Below are 20,353 nucleotides of genomic sequence, written 5' to 3'. Positions count from 1 at the left end.
ATTACAGTCATTTTATTATCTTTGTTTTTCTTTTATTGATTTCCAAATGAGCAGTTGTATTTTTTTCGCAATCACATAAGTTAACAGTTGAGGCACATACAGTATGATTACATTTGTATGCAAAACAAAATAGGTGTTTTTAATTAGATATTGTCAAAAAATAAACAATCGCTTCACACACAGGATTGTTGATTTAATTGCAGAACACAAACACATCCATCGGCTTCAATCCAATCACTTCCAGATGATTGATCCACCGAAATGATTTATCCATTTGACCTTCTGCTTGTGTTTGTTTGCTATAAATCACTTTACATTGAATGATGGGATAAATGTGTACCAGGCCACGGTTTAAGAGCCACACAAAAATTAGGTTTCTTGATCAAAATCTCTTGGGTACTACAGTTTACTGAAATAACTCCTGATTACCAAAATAGGACTTCTGCCTGAAATCACCTGTGAATAACTGAGTTCCCTTAGGTTTCAAGAGGATATTTCAGGCACAAGTCCTTTTTCAAGTATCGGGAGTTAATACAGTAAATTGTAGTTCTGCCTGAATACTTTAAGACTTTCTTTATTATCAGTATTATCTCTCTGGTGTTTATATCCTGTGCACGGTCGCACCCGTTCATACAGGTGTCGTTAGATTTAGTGAGAGCTTTGGGTACAAAGGTTTGGCAGGCCATAAACGCTGGAAGGCTGGGTTTACTCCTGTTTAATATCCAGGACATAAGAGAGCCGCCAGAAGTCTTGTTTTTTTTGAGAGGTGTCTGATTAAACCATTCATGCGGATGTTTTTAATTACCGGATAGCTGTGCCCCTGAACTTCCTTCCTCCAAGTCGGAATCTGTCGGAATTGCTCCAGGAATCTCTTATTTACTGAATTATTTCTATTATTCAGTCATAAGGGTTTATATCCCTGTATCCTGTCTCTCACTGTTTGTGTATGTTAGAATAATTCTCGCTGCTGTTAGATTGAAAGATCCTATGTAGAATCCCGGCGACCACTGCCCCCTACTGGTCACTGGTCAGATTACCACAGTCAACGGTAGGTGGCTCGATTGTTAGTTAATAAGTGTTTAAAAAAATCAATTATTGTGTCTGGGTTACTGTTATCTCGTATGTTGTATACTAGGAGCCGCTCACTACTGTACGCGAACTTTCTATTTATTTACTTTACTCCGCAGGTCTCGGAATGGTGACTCCGATTAACGACGTCCACCCTGCGGCAGAGCCCTCGATGGCAAAAGGAGAGAAACTGACCCGCTGCAAGCTGGCCAGTATGTACCGCTTGGCCGATCTCTTCGGTTGGGCGCATCTGGCCAACGCCTACTTCACGGTGAGACCCGCCGCTCTGGCAGTGCTACGGGCTCGTACGCCACTCAGTCTTCGTGACGTTGGCTTAAAAGACTGAACAAAGCTGGTGTTATAGTGAGAGGGTCTGGTTATAAAGGAGGGAGCGTATAATTTAATACATTCTAATGTCGGGGGGGTATAAAGAGGGGAGCGCCGGGTGTTCTCTACAGCCGGAGGCAAGCAGAATAATGTAGAATTTAGGCACCAGCAGGAAACTTTTAACGACCAGGGAAATGGCCATCGATAGAGATTACTGACAAATGTTAGGTGGTAGCATTTATGCATTTATTTATTTTTCATTTTATGTAGGCGTATTGTCTGCCTGGGTCTTGGATTTGTAGATCCCTGGTTTGCCATTAGTAAGTTACCTTGATCTAGAGGCGTGGTCTGGGTCCTAAAAAAAAACCTGTGGCCACGCCGCACTTATATGCCGCTCAAAGACATATAACCGATGCCAGGCGACTTGTAAGTTAATGTTTGCACGTGTCCCAAAAATGCTTAAAAACCCCCCAAAAAAAAACATGCTTTTGTCCAATGAACAGAGTTGAGTTGGATATAAAACCGGCGTGTAGGCACAGACCAAACACATGGCGTGTACAGACCTCCTTACTGAGAATGAGCCCTTATCATGTTAACTGCATCATATTCCCCTAGGCCAAAATGTTTACTAAGCTTTAACCCCAATTGTGCAGCCGACATTAGACCAGTGGCCGAATTGCTAATAGAAGATCTCAGCCTGTTCCTACCACTAAATACTCTGCAAAAAACTCCTGACACAGAATCAGTTCTACTAATGAGAATGTGAAAACACTTTTTGTGTGTGTTGCAGTTTTACTTTTTACTTTTACTTTTTACTTGTATAATATTTACATAGTTTGTAAGATGAAATCGCGACCGTTCCATTCATTTCTTAAATTCTAATTGGGTTGATCCACAGGAAGACCCAGCAAAATATTGTTCTCTCTCTATGGGTCTCTCTAACTAGTCCCGTACATAAGAGTTAATGTTCCTCTTTGTCTAAATGTTAGATTGTAATCTGGAGAGTTAAGATCACTGATTGAAAAGTTAAATAAACACGCCAAAAAAATCTGTTCTAGAAATAATACAAGGTAACAGACTAAAACAAATACTTCATTATATTTTGCAGTGAAATGTTGTTGGTTTTTGCCCCGTTGGTTGCATTATTCTCCACTGTCCAGGCAGGCTTAGCGGAAGCGCGCATCCTACCGTGTGTGCTCACGTTATTTATCCTTGTATTGCTGTCCTGTCTCTGATTCTCTGTGATGTTCTGTGCAGGTCAGAGTCAGCAAGGAGCAAGACCACATCCTGATCATTCCCAGAGGCCTCTCCTTCTCCGAAGCGTCGGCCTCCAATCTGGTAAGGCCGCCATCCTCTCCCCCCCCCCCACCTCGCTGCCTGTTTTAGATGATGCATTTGTCTCTCGGCTCTTCCACGTTTAAGAATCCTCTGTGTTCTTTGCAGGTGAAGCTGAACATCGTTGGTGAGGTGGTAGACCAAGGGACCACCAACCTGCGAATCGACCCGTCAGGTTTCAGCCCTCACGCTGCCATTTACTCCACCCGTCCTGATGTACGCTGCGTCATCCATATCCACACCCCCGCCACTGCTGCTGTGAGTGTTATACGTCCAGCCGACACTTTCTCTGGACTTATTAAACTTTCATGGTTGTAGATCTCACTTCTATCCAGCCAGAGTATTATTGCTATCTCATATAAGCCTTAGTCTGTCTACGTTGCATAAAATGCCACTGGCACTAGGGGGCGCCACCAGATAAAGGATCTAGAATCCACAGATAAGAAGTTAAATACCAGACATAATATTTTCATGAGCACTAGGAGTCCTACGCGCTTACTGTTCTCCTTTGAGGTTCTCACGTCTTTCATTCTCTCATCGTCAGGTCTCGTCCATGAAGTGCGGCATCCTCCCCATCTCCCAGGAGGCTTTGCTGCTTGGAGACGTGGCGTACTACAATTACCAGGGATCTCTGGACGAGCAGCAGGAGAGAATCCAACTGCAGAAAGTCCTGGGACCCAGCGCCAAGGTAGCGTTTAGTATAATCTCTAACTGCGGGTGAATGTGTTATAAAATAACAGTTTGGTGCACATCGTAAATATGGATACCCCGATAGATGGTTATATTGCAGTTTATTACAATTACAATTTGTATTTCTGTTTCTGGGATAGTGTCTCTTGCTCATTCTGTGTCCGTTGTGGGTCTACACCTAGCGCATTGCCCCCTTGTGGTAGGTGGGGGGAGGTTTCCCTGAAGGGGTGCTTCCTTGTCTCACTGTGCCCCCCTTGCCAATGGTAAGGGTACCTTCTACCTGACGTTCTCTTCTATGTGTGCAGGTTTTGGTGCTCCGGAATCACGGGGTACTGGCTTTGGGGGAGACTCTGGAAGAAGCTTTTCATTACATCTTCAATGTGCAGTTGGCCTGTGAAGTCCAGGTAATATTTGGTAACCGTTATATAATAACAGAAGACATTAATGTGCGACCTGGGGTTCACCTCCATGTAACAATCAGGTTGTATCGATGGTCACGGTGTCCTTCCTACAGGTACACGCTCTGGCCGGTTCGGGAGGCATGGACAACCTTCTTCTGTTGGATCTGGAGAAGTACAAGGTGGTCACACACGCCGTGGCTGCGGCCGGCGGCGGAGGGGTGAACATGGAGGGGCAGCACAAGTGGAAAGTTGGGGAGTTGGAGTTTGAATCGCTCATGAGAATGTTGGACAACCTGGTAAGTACTGGAGCGCGTTGCCATCTACAGGCTGGTGGGAAGTACTGCACCCCCAATGACTTGATGAAGTTACTAGCTCAGCCTTTAGCAGTCGGCTAGTAACGGGACCGTCTTCTCCTGCAGGGTTACAGGACTGGCTACGCCTACAGACAGCCCCTGACCCGGGAGAAGCCACGGCACAGGAGCGACGTGGAAATCCCGGCCACCGTCACCGCTTTCTCGTTTGAGGACGACCAGTCCATGCCGCAGTCTCCGCTCAAGTTCCTGGCCCAGAAGCAGCAGAGAGAGAAGACGCGCTGGCTCAACTCGCCCAACACCTACTTGAGAGTCCACGTGCCAGAGGAGTCTCTGAACGGAGAGATGAGCCCAAGGACTAAGATCACAGTGAGTTGGGTTCCTGTGGCCTATTCTATGCTTCTAGGTTTTATAGGATATATCACAAGATAAAGTGCTTGCTGTTTGGGGCGATTCGGGAGTATTTTATAGTCTTTGGGCTGTATATGTAGGGGAAAGGCTAGAAGTTAAGGGATAAACCTACTTAGACAAGTTCCTAACTTTACGTTTGAATGTCCGTGGTCCTCGGCTGAGCACTTCCTGTTTCCTTTGCAGTGGATGAAAGCCGAGGAGTTTAACAGGAATTCCAGCGGATATCCCATCAAAATAGAAGATCCTAACCAGTTTGTCCCATTAAACACCAACCCGACAGATGTTCTGGAGAAAAGGAACAAGGTGACGTTTGGTTTATGAGTTGCAGTCATTACCGTTGACCCATTATGCTTAATAATCAGTCATCTGTTGCCTCCAACCCCCAAGATATTCTCTCTGATTTTTTGTGTAAAGAATTGTTATCCATAAACGAGGGAGAAAGATCTTATAGAGCACTGAAGGTCATGAGCGGTAGAAGAACGTATGGTGTGAAGACCAGTTTGAGATGAAGACTGTTTTATTAAACAATTTTTTTGTTCCCAGAAGTAATGCTTTATCTGTACATATTACAGTATTATAAATATATATTTTTTGTCCACCTTGTTGTTGTTCTATAGATCCGGGAGCAAAATCGGTACGATCTGAAGACTGCGGGACCTCAATCTCAGGTCTTGGCTGGAATTGTGGTGGATAAGCCAGTTCCTGTAAGTACCCTCTTTGTGTGCAGCCTTAAGTCTTGGACCTCACTCATAGAGGCTGCAGTGTGTAGAGATTCCTCCAGTCTAGGTTCCAGTATAGTGAAGAAACACTCGCCAGTGTAGATGTAGACTAGAGATGCTGGAACTGGCCACATATTGTTTCTAGGACCAGTTCAACAAACAGACATGGAAATATCCTGGAATTTCTCAAATTTTTGATGGAACTAAAAAAATCAAACTAAATTTGAGAAAGGGGAACATCGTTCGACCGTGGTCAAGTTGACCTGACAGTGTTGAAGTTGAAATTGACTCACTGTTTGGAAAACGGCAGACTTTCATACACAGTTAGAAACACATTTTTTAAAGACTTTTTAGTTAACAATCTAAAGTGTTTAAAAACACACATTTTAACGCAAATGCAGAACACGGATTTAGAACCACATGTTAGAATCTGGGTAAATTGTTGATTGTACCGAAAATATGTTCGTGGTCATTGAACTGGTGAAATTTGATTGCATTTTGAAGCAGTTGAAGTATCTCTAGTGTACGCTGTAGCAATTTCGGGCTTTTCTCATCTTTACAAACTACTGTCCCTATCGCTGTTCACTATCAAATTATGTGTATCAGAAAATAACACGTAATGTGCCCACTTGGCGTGTCATCCCCCCCCCCCCCACACACACACACTTGCCGTGTGACCTCCCCCTCTTCCCACTTGCCGTGTGATCCTCCCACCCCAGTTCCAGTTTGAGAAGGACATTACACCTAGATCTGAGGACCGTTGGATGGAATGTAACCTCCTCTCTCTCTCCTGCAGCAGATGCAGTTTGAGGAGGATGAGAACGCTCCGCCTCCGCCCCCCAACCCCTTCAGCCATCTGCTGGAGGAAGCCAACGAGGGTGACAGACGGGGCGAGGATAACAGGACACGAGGTGAGTGGAACCACAGACCCTGGTTTGGTGATGACCTAACACAGACACCTTCTTCTGTTCTCTCCTCACCTGCAATTTATTTATTTTCTGTTTTCCTTTTTTAATGTAATATTTCTATGCATGAAAGTGAATGTTTCCCGTCCGGTCCTAACATCCCAAACGCCCTACGCTGTGCCCTGCATGACCGCTAACACCCGTCTAAACCCCACAGATGCTGAGCATGAACTAATCTCAGAAGAAGAACCTTCTGCCCCCGTAACCCAGTCCCCACCCCTGACGCCGATCACCGCTACAGGTATTTATCCGCTGCCGGCTGCCCGTCTCTGTGTCTACACCCATCTCATATATATATGTGTGTGTGTGTGTGTGTGTGTGTGTGTGTGTGTGTGCAGGCTAGGGGCGTGTGAACACGCGTGACAGGACCGCATAGTCACAGACCTTCACTTTCCCCGACCCATGAATAGATTTCGACATCACCTCATTGTCATGACTGCCATGCCCAGGCTACCTCTCCGTGCCCCTGAGTGCCAACAGCCATGACAAAGGGTTGTCACATGAATTGTGAGATCTAGCTGATATATTGGAGCACGGCTGGTTGTATTCTGAGGCATATACTGTAGGAGCACTAACTGGGGCACTGGTATAGTGTGTGGGCACAGACTGATATACTGTAGGCCCACTGATTGGGGCACTGGTATAGTGTGTGGGCACATACTGGTATAATGTAGGCCCACTGAATGGGGGCACTGGTATACTGCCTGGGCTCAGACTGGTATATTGTAGGCCCATTAATTGGGGCAATGGTATAGTGCATGGACACAGACTGGTATACTGTAGGCCCACTGATTGGGGGCACTAGTACAGTGCCTGGGCACAGACTGGTATAATGTAGGCCCACTGATTGGGGGCACTGGTATAGTGTATGGACACAGACTGGTATAATGTAGGCCCACTGATTGGGGGCACTAGTATAATGCGTGGGCACAGACTGGTATACCGTAGGCCCACTGATTGGGAGCACTGGTTTAGTGCCTGGGCATAGACTGGTATAATGTAGGCCCACTGATTGGGGGCACTAGTATAATGCGTGGGCACAGACTGGTATACCGTAGGCCCACTGATTAGGAGCACTGGTATAGTGCCTGGGCACAGACTGGTATAATGTAGGCCCACTGATTGGGGGCACTAGTATAATGCGTGGGCACAGACTGGTATACCGTAGGCCCACTGATTAGGAGCACTGGTATAGTGCCTGGGCTCAGACTGGTATATTGTAGGCCCATTAATTGGGGCAATGGTATAGTGCATGGACACAGACTGGTATACTGTAGGCCCACTGATTGGGGGCACTGGTACAGTGCCTGGGCACAGACTGGTATAATGTAGGCCCACTGATTGGGGGCACTGGTATAGTGTATGGACACAGACTGGTATAATGTAGGCCCACTGATTGGGGGCACTAGTATAATGCGTGGGCACAGACTGGTATACCGTAGGCCCACTGATTGGGAGCACTGGTTTAGTGCCTGGGCATAGACTGGTATAATGTAGGCCCACTGATTGGGGGCACTAGTATAATGCGTGGGCACAGACTGGTATACCGTAGGTCCACTGATTAGGAGCACTGGTATAGTGCCTGGGCACAGACTGGTATAATGTAGGCCCACTGATTGCGGGCACTAGTATAATGCGTGGACACAGACTGGTATATTGTAGGCCCACTGATGGGGGGCACTGGTATACTTCCTGGGCATAGACTGGCATGTGGAGTCACTGGGTGTTGGCAGAGCCAGATTAACAATAGGGCTAAAGGGGCTACTGCCCAGGGGCCTCAGGCAGCTGTGGGGCCCACCGGCATTCATCGTGTCGGGGGCGTCCCCGCCACCGACTCCTACTGTCGTCTGTTCAAGGAGAATGGCAGGCAGCTAACAGCAAATGTTATGCTGTTAGCTGCCTGCTGTCACTGTAGTACTTCCGCGGTGCGCAGTAATCTCCTTACTGTGGAGATCTCTTGAGAGTAAGACTATGACTCATAGTCTCACTCTCACGAGATCTCCTCAGTAAGGAGATTACTGTGCACCGCGGAAGTACTATAGGGAGTGGAACAACGGAAGGAGGTAAGCTCATGGAGGGTGGGCCTCACAGAACCCTTAGCCCGGGGGCCTCCCTTCCCTTAATCCGGCCCTGGGTGTTGGTCTTCTCTTTTTAAAGAACAATGTGCAGCTCATAATTTTATGTTCAAATTGCTGCCTCTTAATTTTTGGCCCTGGCTCCATCCATGACACAGATCTCACCATATAGCAACTAATGCCCAGATCATCACTAAGCCGTTTATTTAAGGGGAAGTCCACTATTTATTTATTTATTTTATTCATATGCCCCAATGGAGAAGAACATTTGCAACTTTTTATCTCTCCTGCTGCCTTCTGGCCGAAACAGCAAATGATTCAAATCAGCAGAGTTTGAAAAGATAGACTACATATACCTACAGTACATAGCCAGCAGCCATTACCATTCCATTTTGTTTTGTTACTTTGTTGAAACAATGTAACAGTTCTCTGCAAAATCTTTCATCTAATTTATTGCTCCTGAGAAGCTGGTTATTTTTTTATAAGAAATCCAAGAATGAATAAAATGTTTGCAGATCAGTGTGGGATTCAATAATTATAATATACTTTGCTGTATTATTTTAATGTGTGGATGAAGGGGGCTCCCGTTCCTCAGTGTGCGCCCCAGGGATTGCTTGACGGGCAGAGTTCCCTGATGATCCCTCTCTCGTTGTCCTGTCTTAGACACATTACTCCTGTCCAGTGCTTGAGCCGCTAGTGTCTAAAGCCTTCAATGAACATTATATTCTAACGCAGAGAGCGGGTCATCTCGGAACTCTGCACTCAGCGTCTGTCTTATTGCTGTGACCGGAGCAGCCATGGCTGAAGTGCTGTTAATTAGGAACACTGAGGAACGAGAGCGCATACCAGTTGTAGTGACTGTGTGCTCTTACTCATTGTACCCTTATGCCGCTTCAGAGCCTCTGGAGGACCTGGTGTTCCAGAAAGACTCTCCGATCGTGCTGAACGGCAAGGACAGCGGCAGACCGGAAGCCGAGGAGGTCTTAACCACGCGTATAAGTCAGCTGAGCGTGGGGGAGAGCGTGGAGATTACAGTCCGGAGTACGGAGAAGATCATCGAAGGGGAGCTGACCCCCGAGGGTTCTCCTTCCAAGTCACCCAACAAGAAGAAGAAGAAGTTCCGCACCCCGTCCTTCTTGAAGAAAAATAAAAAGAAGGATAAGCTGGAGGCATAACAGGTGGTTTTTGGGGAATGGGGAATATATTTACGGGGCTTAATAGGTGAAACCTGTTTTATGCTGGAGGGACGTGTGATGCGAAGGTCGTAGACCCCGACTGTTCCGATGAAAACGCTCGTCTCCAGCATTCTTCATGAGTCCTCACCGCCGGAAGAAGCTCAGCCGCCTCTCACCCCAGACTGTCCGCATCAACGTTTTCAGAACCAGCTCTTATTTTTGTGTCTGATGCTACAGGAATAGGCAAACACAACTTGTGTGTGTTTTTTTTAACCGAGCTTCAAATTATTTTTTAAAGATCCCACGGCTGCACAGGCGTCCACTGAAATCCCATGGGTGTGTGCCCGAAATATATCTACATCCATCGTTTTAACTGTGTCCCCCCTGTTCCATTTAATTCGGAGGAGGAAATTTCCGAAATCCCTAAGCAACTGGAGCTTAAAGCTGGAATATAAACTGTGATTGTATTTTCCTGACCACAGCCCCCACCAGGGGGGGTCGCTAAAGGTGGGGTCTGCCGAGGGGGGGGGAGGTGACGGACCCTGCGCTGTATATACGGTCTACTCGCTATGTTTCCTCTTGTATCTCTAAGAATCGATTATGCTGCACCCTGCAACGGTGCAGAGTATAACTACGCGGTTTTGGCTGCAGACTATCTCATACGGTCGCTGTAGTTTCATTTGGTCTCACGGATCGTGGGCTGTGATTGGTGGTTGTAACTGGACGCGGCTAAGAATTGTCTTTAGTTATATTCTGCATAACTTGTCATTGTAACATGTCAATATTTTTCGTATCCTATGGCACATTCTAATTGCAGACTTTTCATTCATTTCCGGCATTTAAAAATCTGAGCTGAGTAGACTTAGAAAATGCTTCTATATACGGTATATATATATATTTTTTTTCCTTGCCAAATATTTGTTCATTTTAACTATTTGCTGCCAAAGGGCTTCTTACAATTGTTGCACAAACGGGGTCAAGGTGTTGTTGATATTGCAGAGTGCTGTGGGTTTTTCTTTTTTTCATTTTTATTCTCTCTTCACCTGCGGGTTATGAATTTTATTTTTATTTTGTGTTGGTTTTTTTGCGAGTACGTCAACTGCACCTAAAGCTCCATAGAAGCAAAGTACTAAAGGTTATTTTTGAGAAAACAGTCTAATTGAAGATTACAATGTTCATTTGTAAAACATGAAATATATATATTTTCCCATTTAATGCTCAAAAACGTCAACAAGTATTAAAATCTGCAAATAGTTGGATAATGATTAAGTGCTTCTTGAAAATCTAAAATTTTCTTTAAAATAAAAAGACAGATTAGTTTTACAGTGAAATTTAAAAAAAAAAAATATACTAAATTTTGCACGTTATATTATACCCCTGTGTGCGCTAGATAGTTTTATTTGGTTTTAGAATTTAATAAAGAAACTATTTTTCTTTAAATATATTTTTAGCATTTTATAATAGGGAGAATAAAAACGCCAAATTTTTAGTTCTGTTGTTCAATAGCGATGGTGAGTTTGGAACATTAAAGTTTAAGTATGTAGCTAATAAGGAGATGATTCTGCGTTTTGAATGTACAGAGAGGTCACATGGTAAAGTGTTCAGGTAGCAGATTGTAGAATATAGTAGAGCAAATCAAAGGGGTCAGTAGGCTGCATTGGTTAGGGTTTTTTGGACGGGGAGGTCGTATAAAAGTGAAATGAAAGACTCTAGAGACACCAAAGATGCCCGGGATTCTGGAGAACACAGCACAGTGCTCTGCAGACTAGGGGGAAATGCAGGAACGCGGCTTAGCCTGTTGAAATCCACCTTCAGCCTTGTCCTGCGTCCATTGCACTAATGTTCTTTGAAGCGTTAGCATTTTTGTTTTATTTTGCTTTTTTAAGCTTTTAACTAATCTGAAAGAGGGTCCGTTCTTTTCTGGCCTAAGCTTGGTCTGGATGGGGGGTTTACGTTAGTTGAAAAAAAAAAAATTACTCCAGGTCCACGGATTGGATTGAAACCCACGATAATCAGACCTGAGCCGTGTCTTGTACTTAGATTGGCTTTTAAACTGCATTCATTCATTGGTCTGTTAAACAACAAACTTAAAGCAATGGGAATCGACAGGTAACAAACTAGGCATTTAAATTAGTCAGAGGGAAAAATTATTTTAAGGCGCAGGAAAAATAAACGTTTGGACTTGATGATCATAATTTTTCATAATTTCCTAGAATTTTTTTTTTTTTTTTAGTTTGTTTTTAAAAGATTAATTTTCCAATATAGGCTTTAAATGCAAATTACATATATTCTGCCTTATTTCCTACCCTCCACCTTCCCTCAATTGGTGCTTATTTCTGGGAGTCGCTCTCGGCTCCTCCAGCATCAATCACTCTACTTATTGGAGATATTTTGAGTTTAATATAAAAGTTTTTTTTTGATATTTTTTTTTGTACAGCGTGAGACGGCGGCTCTCTACGTCCCGACGCCGACTGTTTTATTGTTTAGATTCAAACTATACTGGAAACTGAAGACGTGTTAGAAATACGCATTTGCTGGTTCGTCTTTAATTCTCTCCATAATAAAAAACCTATATATTTAATTTGTGGGAAATCTGGACATCTATATACTGGAAAAGAATTTCTTAGAAACGTTGTTTATATTTTAACCCTTCAGTGTCCGGCTCCTGTCTTTATAAGGGAGATGCCTTTTGAATTGCTTAATCTCAAATGTGGTGTTTTGTTTTTTAGGGGAATTTGTTTTGTTTTTGTTTTTTATTTTTCATTATTTGTGTGGTATTTTTACATTGTATTACAACCGTGGGAACAAGAGTCTGTGAATTATGCTACACGTTTTCTAAATAATAAAAAAAAAACAAATGTATACAGAAATAAGTCTATATAAAATATATCTATATGTATGCAATGTGCATAAATATTTTTTAAAACGCGGTATGTTATATGCACCTTTCTTCTCTCCCCCCTCCCTGCAAATTCTCCTATATATTTGCTTGAGCCATTTGAGAAACTGTCCTGTGGAAAAATGTTACCCTAGAACTTGCTGACAGTTGTATCGCTAATTAATGTTGGATCACAAATAAACAGTATTTTACGTAGACAAATTTTGTAATTTCACCTTTGTAATAAAGAGGAGTTAATCTTGGAATGTCAGAGTTTGTGTATGTTTCATATACATAGTGAATAATGACACGTTGTACAGACAGAGCCGTAAGAGGACGTTGCTCACAAGCTTACAATCTATAGGACAATGGGAGTCTGATACATGAGGGTAAGTGCTACATATTGAATATTTGTCCAGCTAGAGTGCAAAGGTAAAAAGTGCTTAGTGGGCTGTATGATCAGTCACACAGTAATGTTGGTCAGAGGGTTGTTGTCTTGTGTTAGCTGTGTAGAGGGCGGTAATAGGGTAACCAGGGAGATTAAGTGGGGGGGAGAGGAATATTATAAGCTTTCCTAAAGAGGTGGGTTTTCTGAGAACGCTTGAAGGTTTTTAAACCAGAATAAAGTCCTGTAACCAGGAATGGTGATGGGTGTAGAAGAGAGACGCAGATCTTGTGCAGAGCGAAGGTGTTGAGTTATTTTGAGACAAGTGAGGAGATGTATGTTGGAGCAGTTTTGTTAATGTCAGTGTATGTTAATAGAAGTATTTTATATTGGATTTGGTAAAAAAACAGGCAAGCAATAGCGACTGACAAGGACTATAGACTTTCCTCGGGAACTGTGGGTGAACAATGCCGGTGGCATTAGTGGCCAATCTGAATTAACTAGTGCCCTCACAGTATCACCCCTTACCTTTGAATTTAGCTGTACACAAAATCACCACTAGGTGGCACTCCAATGCAGTTATTTTCAAGGATTTTTAATAAACATGAGATCTTCCACCAGCGACCTCCTCTTACACACACAGGACGTCATTAACAAAGCATTAGAAAGATCTACACGTGATAGAGGGCACGTTGGAGTCGCACATTTTTACGTTTGATACAATACATACAAAAAATAAACCGTAATTGTGGATGCAGGACACACTGGTTGGCTGTTGTAACTTAGTGCTCCATCATTTCATAAGTAAATAATATTAATCTGCCACCTACACACAGGAGCTGCACACACAACCTAATCCTGTATCTAATTGTCTGCTAGATACACGTAGCATTATTCTGGAATAAACTGCAGGTGAGTTAAGAGCTAGATACATTCTACCAGAGTGTATCAAGCAAATGATTAACCTTAATACAAGGGTTATATTTGCAAATTCTTTAAACTTTACATTAACGTTTTCATTTTTGGGGAATTTGTTACATCTTAAACTGTTTGTCTTGTGTCTCTATTGACAAATAAGCTGTGAACGCTTCCTAAAAGTTACGTGTCTGTTGTTCTACAAAGAGAAGCGTGCACCGCTGACCGGATTACAGTACAGAGGCTGCATTTCCAGTGATCTGATCACATCTATCTGTGTGCTCAGTATAAACGGCCAGGCATTGACTGGTGCAGACTTATGCAGTACATGCCTCCGTCTAATTATCACCCTTTATCTATAAAGCGCTGACAAATACCGCAGCGCTGTACATTGCGGGGAAAGTGTTACAAACAAATCGCATACAATGATCTGAAACAGCAGGTAAAGATCCCCTCTGTCCACAAGAGCTAACAATCTAAAAGATGTGGTGAACACTTGATAAGTGTGTTAGCAAAATACTATTTGTAGCTGTTAGTGGGGAAAAAATATAGATAATTTTTGGTATTTATGCCAAATGAGTGCAGGTGGGGGGGGGGGGGGGGTTAGGACCCAGTAACCTTGTAGGGTCATTACAGACTCAGACGAAATCCCCTCTCACCCCCTCACTACTTTGCATTGTGTTGTGGACTCCAGAAGTAATTGTCCGGTTTGTTGTCCCAGCTATTATCTGGAATGTTTATGACGCAGGTATTATTAGATGTCTATCTGGTGGGGTTCAAGGGAAGGGCAGTTCAGGATTAAGAGTTCACCCAGGGCAATAAATTTTCCTAATAACAAAGACCCTACATCACCTTTCTACAACATCCCAGTATCCTGAAGAAAACGCTCAAATCTACAGTGAAGAAATTATACCACCAGAACATTATCATTTATTATAATTATCCTTTTATACAAAAGGTCCGCAACTCCGTACATGACATTTACAGTAGTATACAATAAACAGCAACGATCCGTAACACAACATGAAAAACACAATACTACAGACACACACCAAGTATTTACTGGAGTGATAATGTCTACTGTGAATTAAATGTTCTAAATTGTTTCAAAATGAGACCTATGAAATGAGGAACAGGCAGATTAAAATGGTGCAAACCCGTCTCGTTGGGGGATAATTACCTTTAGGAAAACTGGTGCAGAGTAAAAAGCTGCTGTAACCAATCAGAGGTTTGCATTAATTTTCTAAACTTAAAATAAATAATAGGATATGGCTCCTTTTTTTCTTGCACTGTATTTTAGGACTGGTCTGTGTCTGTTGCTGCTGTAACACTTTCTCCCTCCTCTGCTGAGATCTCTGCGTTGCATTTGAAAACACGAATCTCCATGTGGCAACTGAACCTCTGTTTAAATGTATGAAAAGTGTTAATGTCCTAAGTGTCTAGTCCAGGGGGTCAGACATGGAGGAGAGAGGTCACGGTATCTTCTGAGGACACTGATCACCTGTTAGTACATTGTGTGTGTCACGGCTGTGTGGGCCCTCCTGCAGGGGATGGGGGCCCGCTGCTGTGCTGGGTAGGGATGGAGCAGATGGCTCCCTGCCATGCTCTGTATTCCTGACTGTGCTGTGTGACCAAACGTTCTCCCTTTGTGCTCAGACAAAGCTGCTGGGAAGGGGGGCTTTAAGAAACCCCCCACTCAGTCAGTTGCAGGTGAAAGCAGCTGTGTTTCCCTTAATTAGAGAGAGTTGGGGAAACTCATTAATCTATTTACTGCAAAGCAGGACTGGGGAAGGGTCTATGAATATCCAACTGGGGAAGGGTCTATGAATATCCAACTCCTAATTAAAATATTAAGTTGGGTCCTGCTGTCCTTGTGAGCGCAGTCCCCAAAATAGGAACGACAGTGTAATTTCGTACAGCGGGCAAGGAACAGTCGCCATCGGAAGAATGGCAGCAGAATGTCGTAATTATAGTGCGACCTCTTACATATCCATAAGTTGGCTCTGTCCATAAGGAGGAGAGGACTCATTTGATGGAATTGATGCTGACTGGTCCCTGGGGGGAGACCGGGGAGGGGGGGGATTTCACATCAGCTCTTGTTCTGAAAACCTGGTCAGTAGACGTTACTCCACCCTCCCCAGATGTCCCAGTTGTACAGTTTTAAAGGGTATCTTTACTGCACACAGGTGTGTGTGTTTTTGACTCCATCATTTTTACAAGTGCAGCACTTAACCTTGTTAAATCAGCTATTTGAGCCCAGACACATATGAAGTCCGTATGCTGAATTTAAATGAGCTCAGATCGTGCTCGATGCTGTTTGAGGCAGGAACTGGAATAACATCACTCTAATCTCTCCCGGAAATTACCTTCAACATTTATATCCGCGTAATGCACAATATAAAACACAAATGTTGCTTTATACATTATTAGACCCCAGAAATGGAAGCACCAATATAAAGCCACTTAATAGGGCCATCGGGGGCGACCTGTTTGTACCGTGACGTTGAGTCTACTGATGTCTGGCATTGTGCAGGGGAGATGTGGCAGCGTCGTCCAGAAGAATGTCACTTAACTGGCGTCTTGTTCATGGTGATGGAAAACATTTAAGCGTTGTTCCAGAATATCCCATAAATGCTCAGGTGGGGTAAGAGCTGGTGACTGAGGCAGTGATCTATGGATAACATCACTATCTAAAGCTGGGTACACACTACAGGGTTTTCGTCCAATAATCGGTTCAATCAGCCGACATACGACCGCTCGTTCAAAAGTCGGGTCAGTGTGTGCAGTGACACGATGGTCGAAAGTCTGCCCAAATGGACGATTTTCGCCTCATTTGGTTGGTCGTACCGTTAAATATTTTCGTTCCAATCTCGTTTCTGTTGTGTAGTGTGTATAGATTTCCGACCGATGTGTGTACGAAATTAAAATCATTGCTCACGACAACATAGCTGTAAAAAGTCGCTTAAGGGACGTCCGCTCTTCCCTTTATCGTCCTAAACAAGGCTAGTGTGTATGCAGTCCATGGACCGAGTGATCGGATCATTGATCGCATGTAAAATCGATCGGCATAAAAAGTTGGTGGAAAATTCTGTAGTGTGTACCCAGCTTAACACATCCTGAAAGACCCCATCCAGCAGGTGACCGTTAGGCTAGGTACACACTGGAGCGGTTTTGTCCAATAATTGGGTAAATCAGCCGCTCGGTCGGAAGTCGGGTTAGTGTGTATAGTGACACAATGGTCGAAAGTCGTTCCAAAGTGTCGATTGTCGGCTCATTTAGTTAGTTGTACCGTTTAATATTTTCGACCAATCACCTTCCGATCATGTAGTGTGTATGCACTCATGCTGATAATCGCCATAGAGTTTAGAGTCATGATCTTTTCAGCTGATGCTAGTGATGAATGTCCCGGGGAATAAATGTAGAGAGCGCTGTAGAACGAATAATTAATTTGTTCATTCTGAGACAGAATGTTTAGTTTCAAAGTATTATTATTTTTTATTATTATTATCTTTAATTTATAAGGCGCCACAAAGGCTCCGCAGCGCCGTATATGACATACAGAAAACGGTGACCCATGACACAACATGATACAGAGAGAGCAAAAAATGAACAAAAATATATACACAGACACACAGGTAACATGGTAACGCAAATCAGATTATTACTGGGACAATGAGTGAAAGTGATGGTAGAAATCAGCGAGAAGTAGGCCGAAGCTTAAGAAAACATGGCTAGGGAAGCAGGCCAAGAGGTACAGGGGGTGATGGAATAGTAGAAGGAGCACACAAGGAAAGAGGGCCCTGCTCCTAAGAGCTTACATCCTAAAGGAAAGGGGGAGACACAAATAGGGTGGTACTAACTGGGGGAGAGAGCCAGGACAAGGGAGATAGGAGGAGACTGATAGACTTGAGTAAATAAATGAGTCTTAAGGGCACGCTTGAAGCCTTTGAGAGTAGATGCTAACCTGATGGAACGTGGAAGATCGTTCCACAGCAGGGGAGCAGCCCGGACAAAGTCCTGAAGACGAGAGTGAGAGGAGGTCACAGGCAGAGCGGAGGGGGCGGCTAGGAGTGTAGGTAGAGGTGAGATTGGAGATGTAGGGAGGGGAAGATTGACTAAGAGCTTTAAAGGTGAGGGTGAGGAGTTTAAATGTAATTCTGTAGGGTATGGGGAGCCAATGTAGTGACTATTGGAGGGAGACAGCAGAGATAGAGCGGCGGGAGAGAAAAATGAGGTGGGCAGCAGCATTGAGGGTAGACTTAAGAGGGTCAAGGTGAGAATCAGGTAGGCCAGAGAGAAGGAGGTTACAGTAGTCAAGGCGAGAGATAACAAGCGAGTGAACAAGGGCTTGCTTAGCTTCCATGGTGAGAAAGGGGCGTATCTTGGACATATTCCGAAGGTGGAAATAACAGGTACAGAAGCTAACGAAATTCGTTAGGACATGTGGATAGCTATAACAAGGCGGTTTTAATCAATGTGACAATAATGAATGATTGAATATTGTGCTGTCATTCTCTGAAGACTAGAGGACCAGATGAAGAGCACAGATCTGAAGGTAAATCGTGTTAGTGTGTATGGATGAATCGTCAGACTGATCGGACCTTCAGTCGTAGGTTCAATCGTTTGAGAGAACACGTCGGTCGTAAAATTCTTCATTGTGTACCTAGCCTAACATTGCGTGAAGGTGGTCACTCGGTGCCGTTAAACAGTAATTGGCACTAACCTTGCTTATAAGGGAACGACTTCACCCAAACCAGGCCTGGAAAATGCCCACCCAACATTACGGAGCCAAAAAGACCTGTTGTAAACCAGCACTCGTCAGTAGAGTCCTTTAGGTTGGCCTCAGAAGTGCACTCATCTGTTTGTTGGGATGACCATCTTCCTTCACTGCTTGGTAGTCCGTTACCTGTGCTCATTACACCACTGAACTTGCAAACGTATTATCGGATGTGATGGGCGGTTTATGTACCGCGACCACACTATGATCTCCTGCTCTGTGGAGGTCTTGTCGGACCATTTCTGATTAGACCGGCTGCTGGCGTCACAGGTTGAAATTTGCAGTTAGTTGACCTGCAGTTTATCACCTGTTTTGTCTGACAGTTCGAAATGAATACGTAGATCTCATTATCCTGGAGGATGAGCTTCCGACCACTGCTGCCATTTACTGATGGTGTTTTTCCCTTGTGAAGTATGTACAGGAGGGACTATCCTGGTACCACTACTCTCGCTGACGGCCACTGCTGTGCTAATACTACCACAGGGGGGCGATAGAGAGGAGGTTCTGTGGTGCCATTCCAAATGCCCCCTGTGCTTCTACACCCTTCTCTCCCAGTACTATAGTAATCCTCTGGAAAGTTTTCACTGCACCCAGACATTTGACGATTTTCGTTTAGACTTTTAAAAAAGTTGTTTGAGAGACTTTATGAAAGATTACCAGAAAAGTAGAACTGAAGGGAGAGCTGAAACTTGGGAGCTGTTCTTGTGTATTAGTATTCAGCATTGAGCAAACAGAATGGAAAATATTACTCTGTCTATACATTATTTGATTATATAAATTGTGGGGGGGGGGGGGGGTATAAGGAACACAGGTTTACTGCCGAGCTGATCAGGACTCCGATACATTGTTTAAACACATTACTTTTTCAATAGACTAAATAAAAGAGCAGATGGTTGTGATATTGTTTTATATTAGTATAGATCCAAGGATACAAGTTTATCGATGATACATTTTACTGTAAGATAATCGCATTTCAGCTGTTGGTGATAAATGAACAGACCGCTCTTGTTTAAATGAATTGTTGCCGTCTAATAAGAGTTCTGTAAGTCCATTAAAAAATAATGCACGTGGCAACTGTTGAATGAGGGAAACGAGCGGATAATCGTGGACTTGCTGCTATAGCAATAAGGACTGGAATACAATGGTGGGATAGGACAAAAGGGTCTTCTGGCTGGTGGAGGTTCAGCTCCTGTGATCTGCATCACAATGGCCCAGACTTGTGGTGACGGCCTGAGATGTGTGACGTCTGATGTTCTTTCTGTGCTCCCACCATCTGCATCCACGGAAAGGAGCAGAATGGAAGAAGTGACTTTATCTGTCTACAGGTCTCCTCTCCATTTACCATACAGACAAATGAGGCAGACGGCTAGGGCAGTCACGTTCAGGGGGCGCACATATATTTATATTCATTTTAGTAGTTTATTTTATATTTAGGCTTTACTACTACCCATTTTTTCCTATAAAACTTGTGGAGAAGGAGGCGTTGGATATAGAGGCGGATAATTAATTTAGTGTGTGTTCGCTGAAAATACCTTGGGCAACACCAACCGTCAATACGTCCTGAATTGGAGATTTCTGCTGATGTTTCAACTGAGTTTAATAACACTAGACCCGAATTTGGCAGATCCGAGTACCGAGACAGTACTGTCGCAGGCCCTCGGATTTGAAAACGAGGCAAAACATCATTGTTACGTTGTTGGATCTCGCGAGTTTTGGAATCCTTTTTTAAGATCCAACATAGCGAGGGATGGGAGGGAGGGTGGACCCCATTTTTCTTTTCTGCCACTGCTGTGTGCCAATGTGTCCTAGATGTGCTAGGAACTGCCGTGTGTTTGAGTCATTGCTCTGTCGTTTACCATCCAGCCAGGTCGCTGCAGTATTTGTCCGAAAGTGTATGAAAATAATATTGTGACCTGTGAGG

The 20,353-nt window shown here is 43.8% G+C and overlaps 1 protein-coding gene across 4 annotated transcripts in view; it reads left to right on the top strand.

Moving 5' to 3' along the window:
* The window catches only part of ADD3 (adducin 3), a 73,260-nt gene extending 60,639 nt beyond the window's left edge, over positions 1-12,621 (top strand). For 3 of the 4 annotated variants that reach the window (XM_075215717.1, XM_075215718.1, XM_075215719.1), the window contains exons 5-16: positions 1,188-1,339; positions 2,653-2,733; positions 2,839-2,988; positions 3,275-3,418; positions 3,726-3,824; positions 3,935-4,117; positions 4,241-4,501; positions 4,727-4,846; positions 5,161-5,247; positions 6,059-6,173; positions 6,385-6,468; positions 9,200-12,621. In XM_075215717.1, coding sequence (XP_075071818.1) covers positions 1,188-1,339; positions 2,653-2,733; positions 2,839-2,988; positions 3,275-3,418; positions 3,726-3,824; positions 3,935-4,117; positions 4,241-4,501; positions 4,727-4,846; positions 5,161-5,247; positions 6,059-6,173; positions 6,385-6,468; positions 9,200-9,477 — 1,754 coding nt within the window. In that variant the 3' untranslated portion in view covers positions 9,478-12,621. The remainder of the gene's footprint in view (positions 1-1,187; positions 1,340-2,652; positions 2,734-2,838; positions 2,989-3,274; positions 3,419-3,725; positions 3,825-3,934; positions 4,118-4,240; positions 4,502-4,726; positions 4,847-5,160; positions 5,248-6,058; positions 6,174-6,384; positions 6,469-9,199) is intronic. The other variant, XM_075215720.1, reaches the window with a different exon arrangement.
* The last annotated feature ends 7,732 nt before the right edge of the window (positions 12,622-20,353 follow it).

The sequence above is a fragment of the Mixophyes fleayi genome, chromosome 6 (genome assembly GCF_038048845.1).
Source record: "Mixophyes fleayi isolate aMixFle1 chromosome 6, aMixFle1.hap1, whole genome shotgun sequence".
Lineage (NCBI taxonomy): Eukaryota > Metazoa > Chordata > Amphibia > Anura > Limnodynastidae > Mixophyes > Mixophyes fleayi.
The sequence above is the reverse complement of the archived record's forward strand: the minus strand, read 5'-3'. Positions and strand labels throughout refer to the sequence as shown.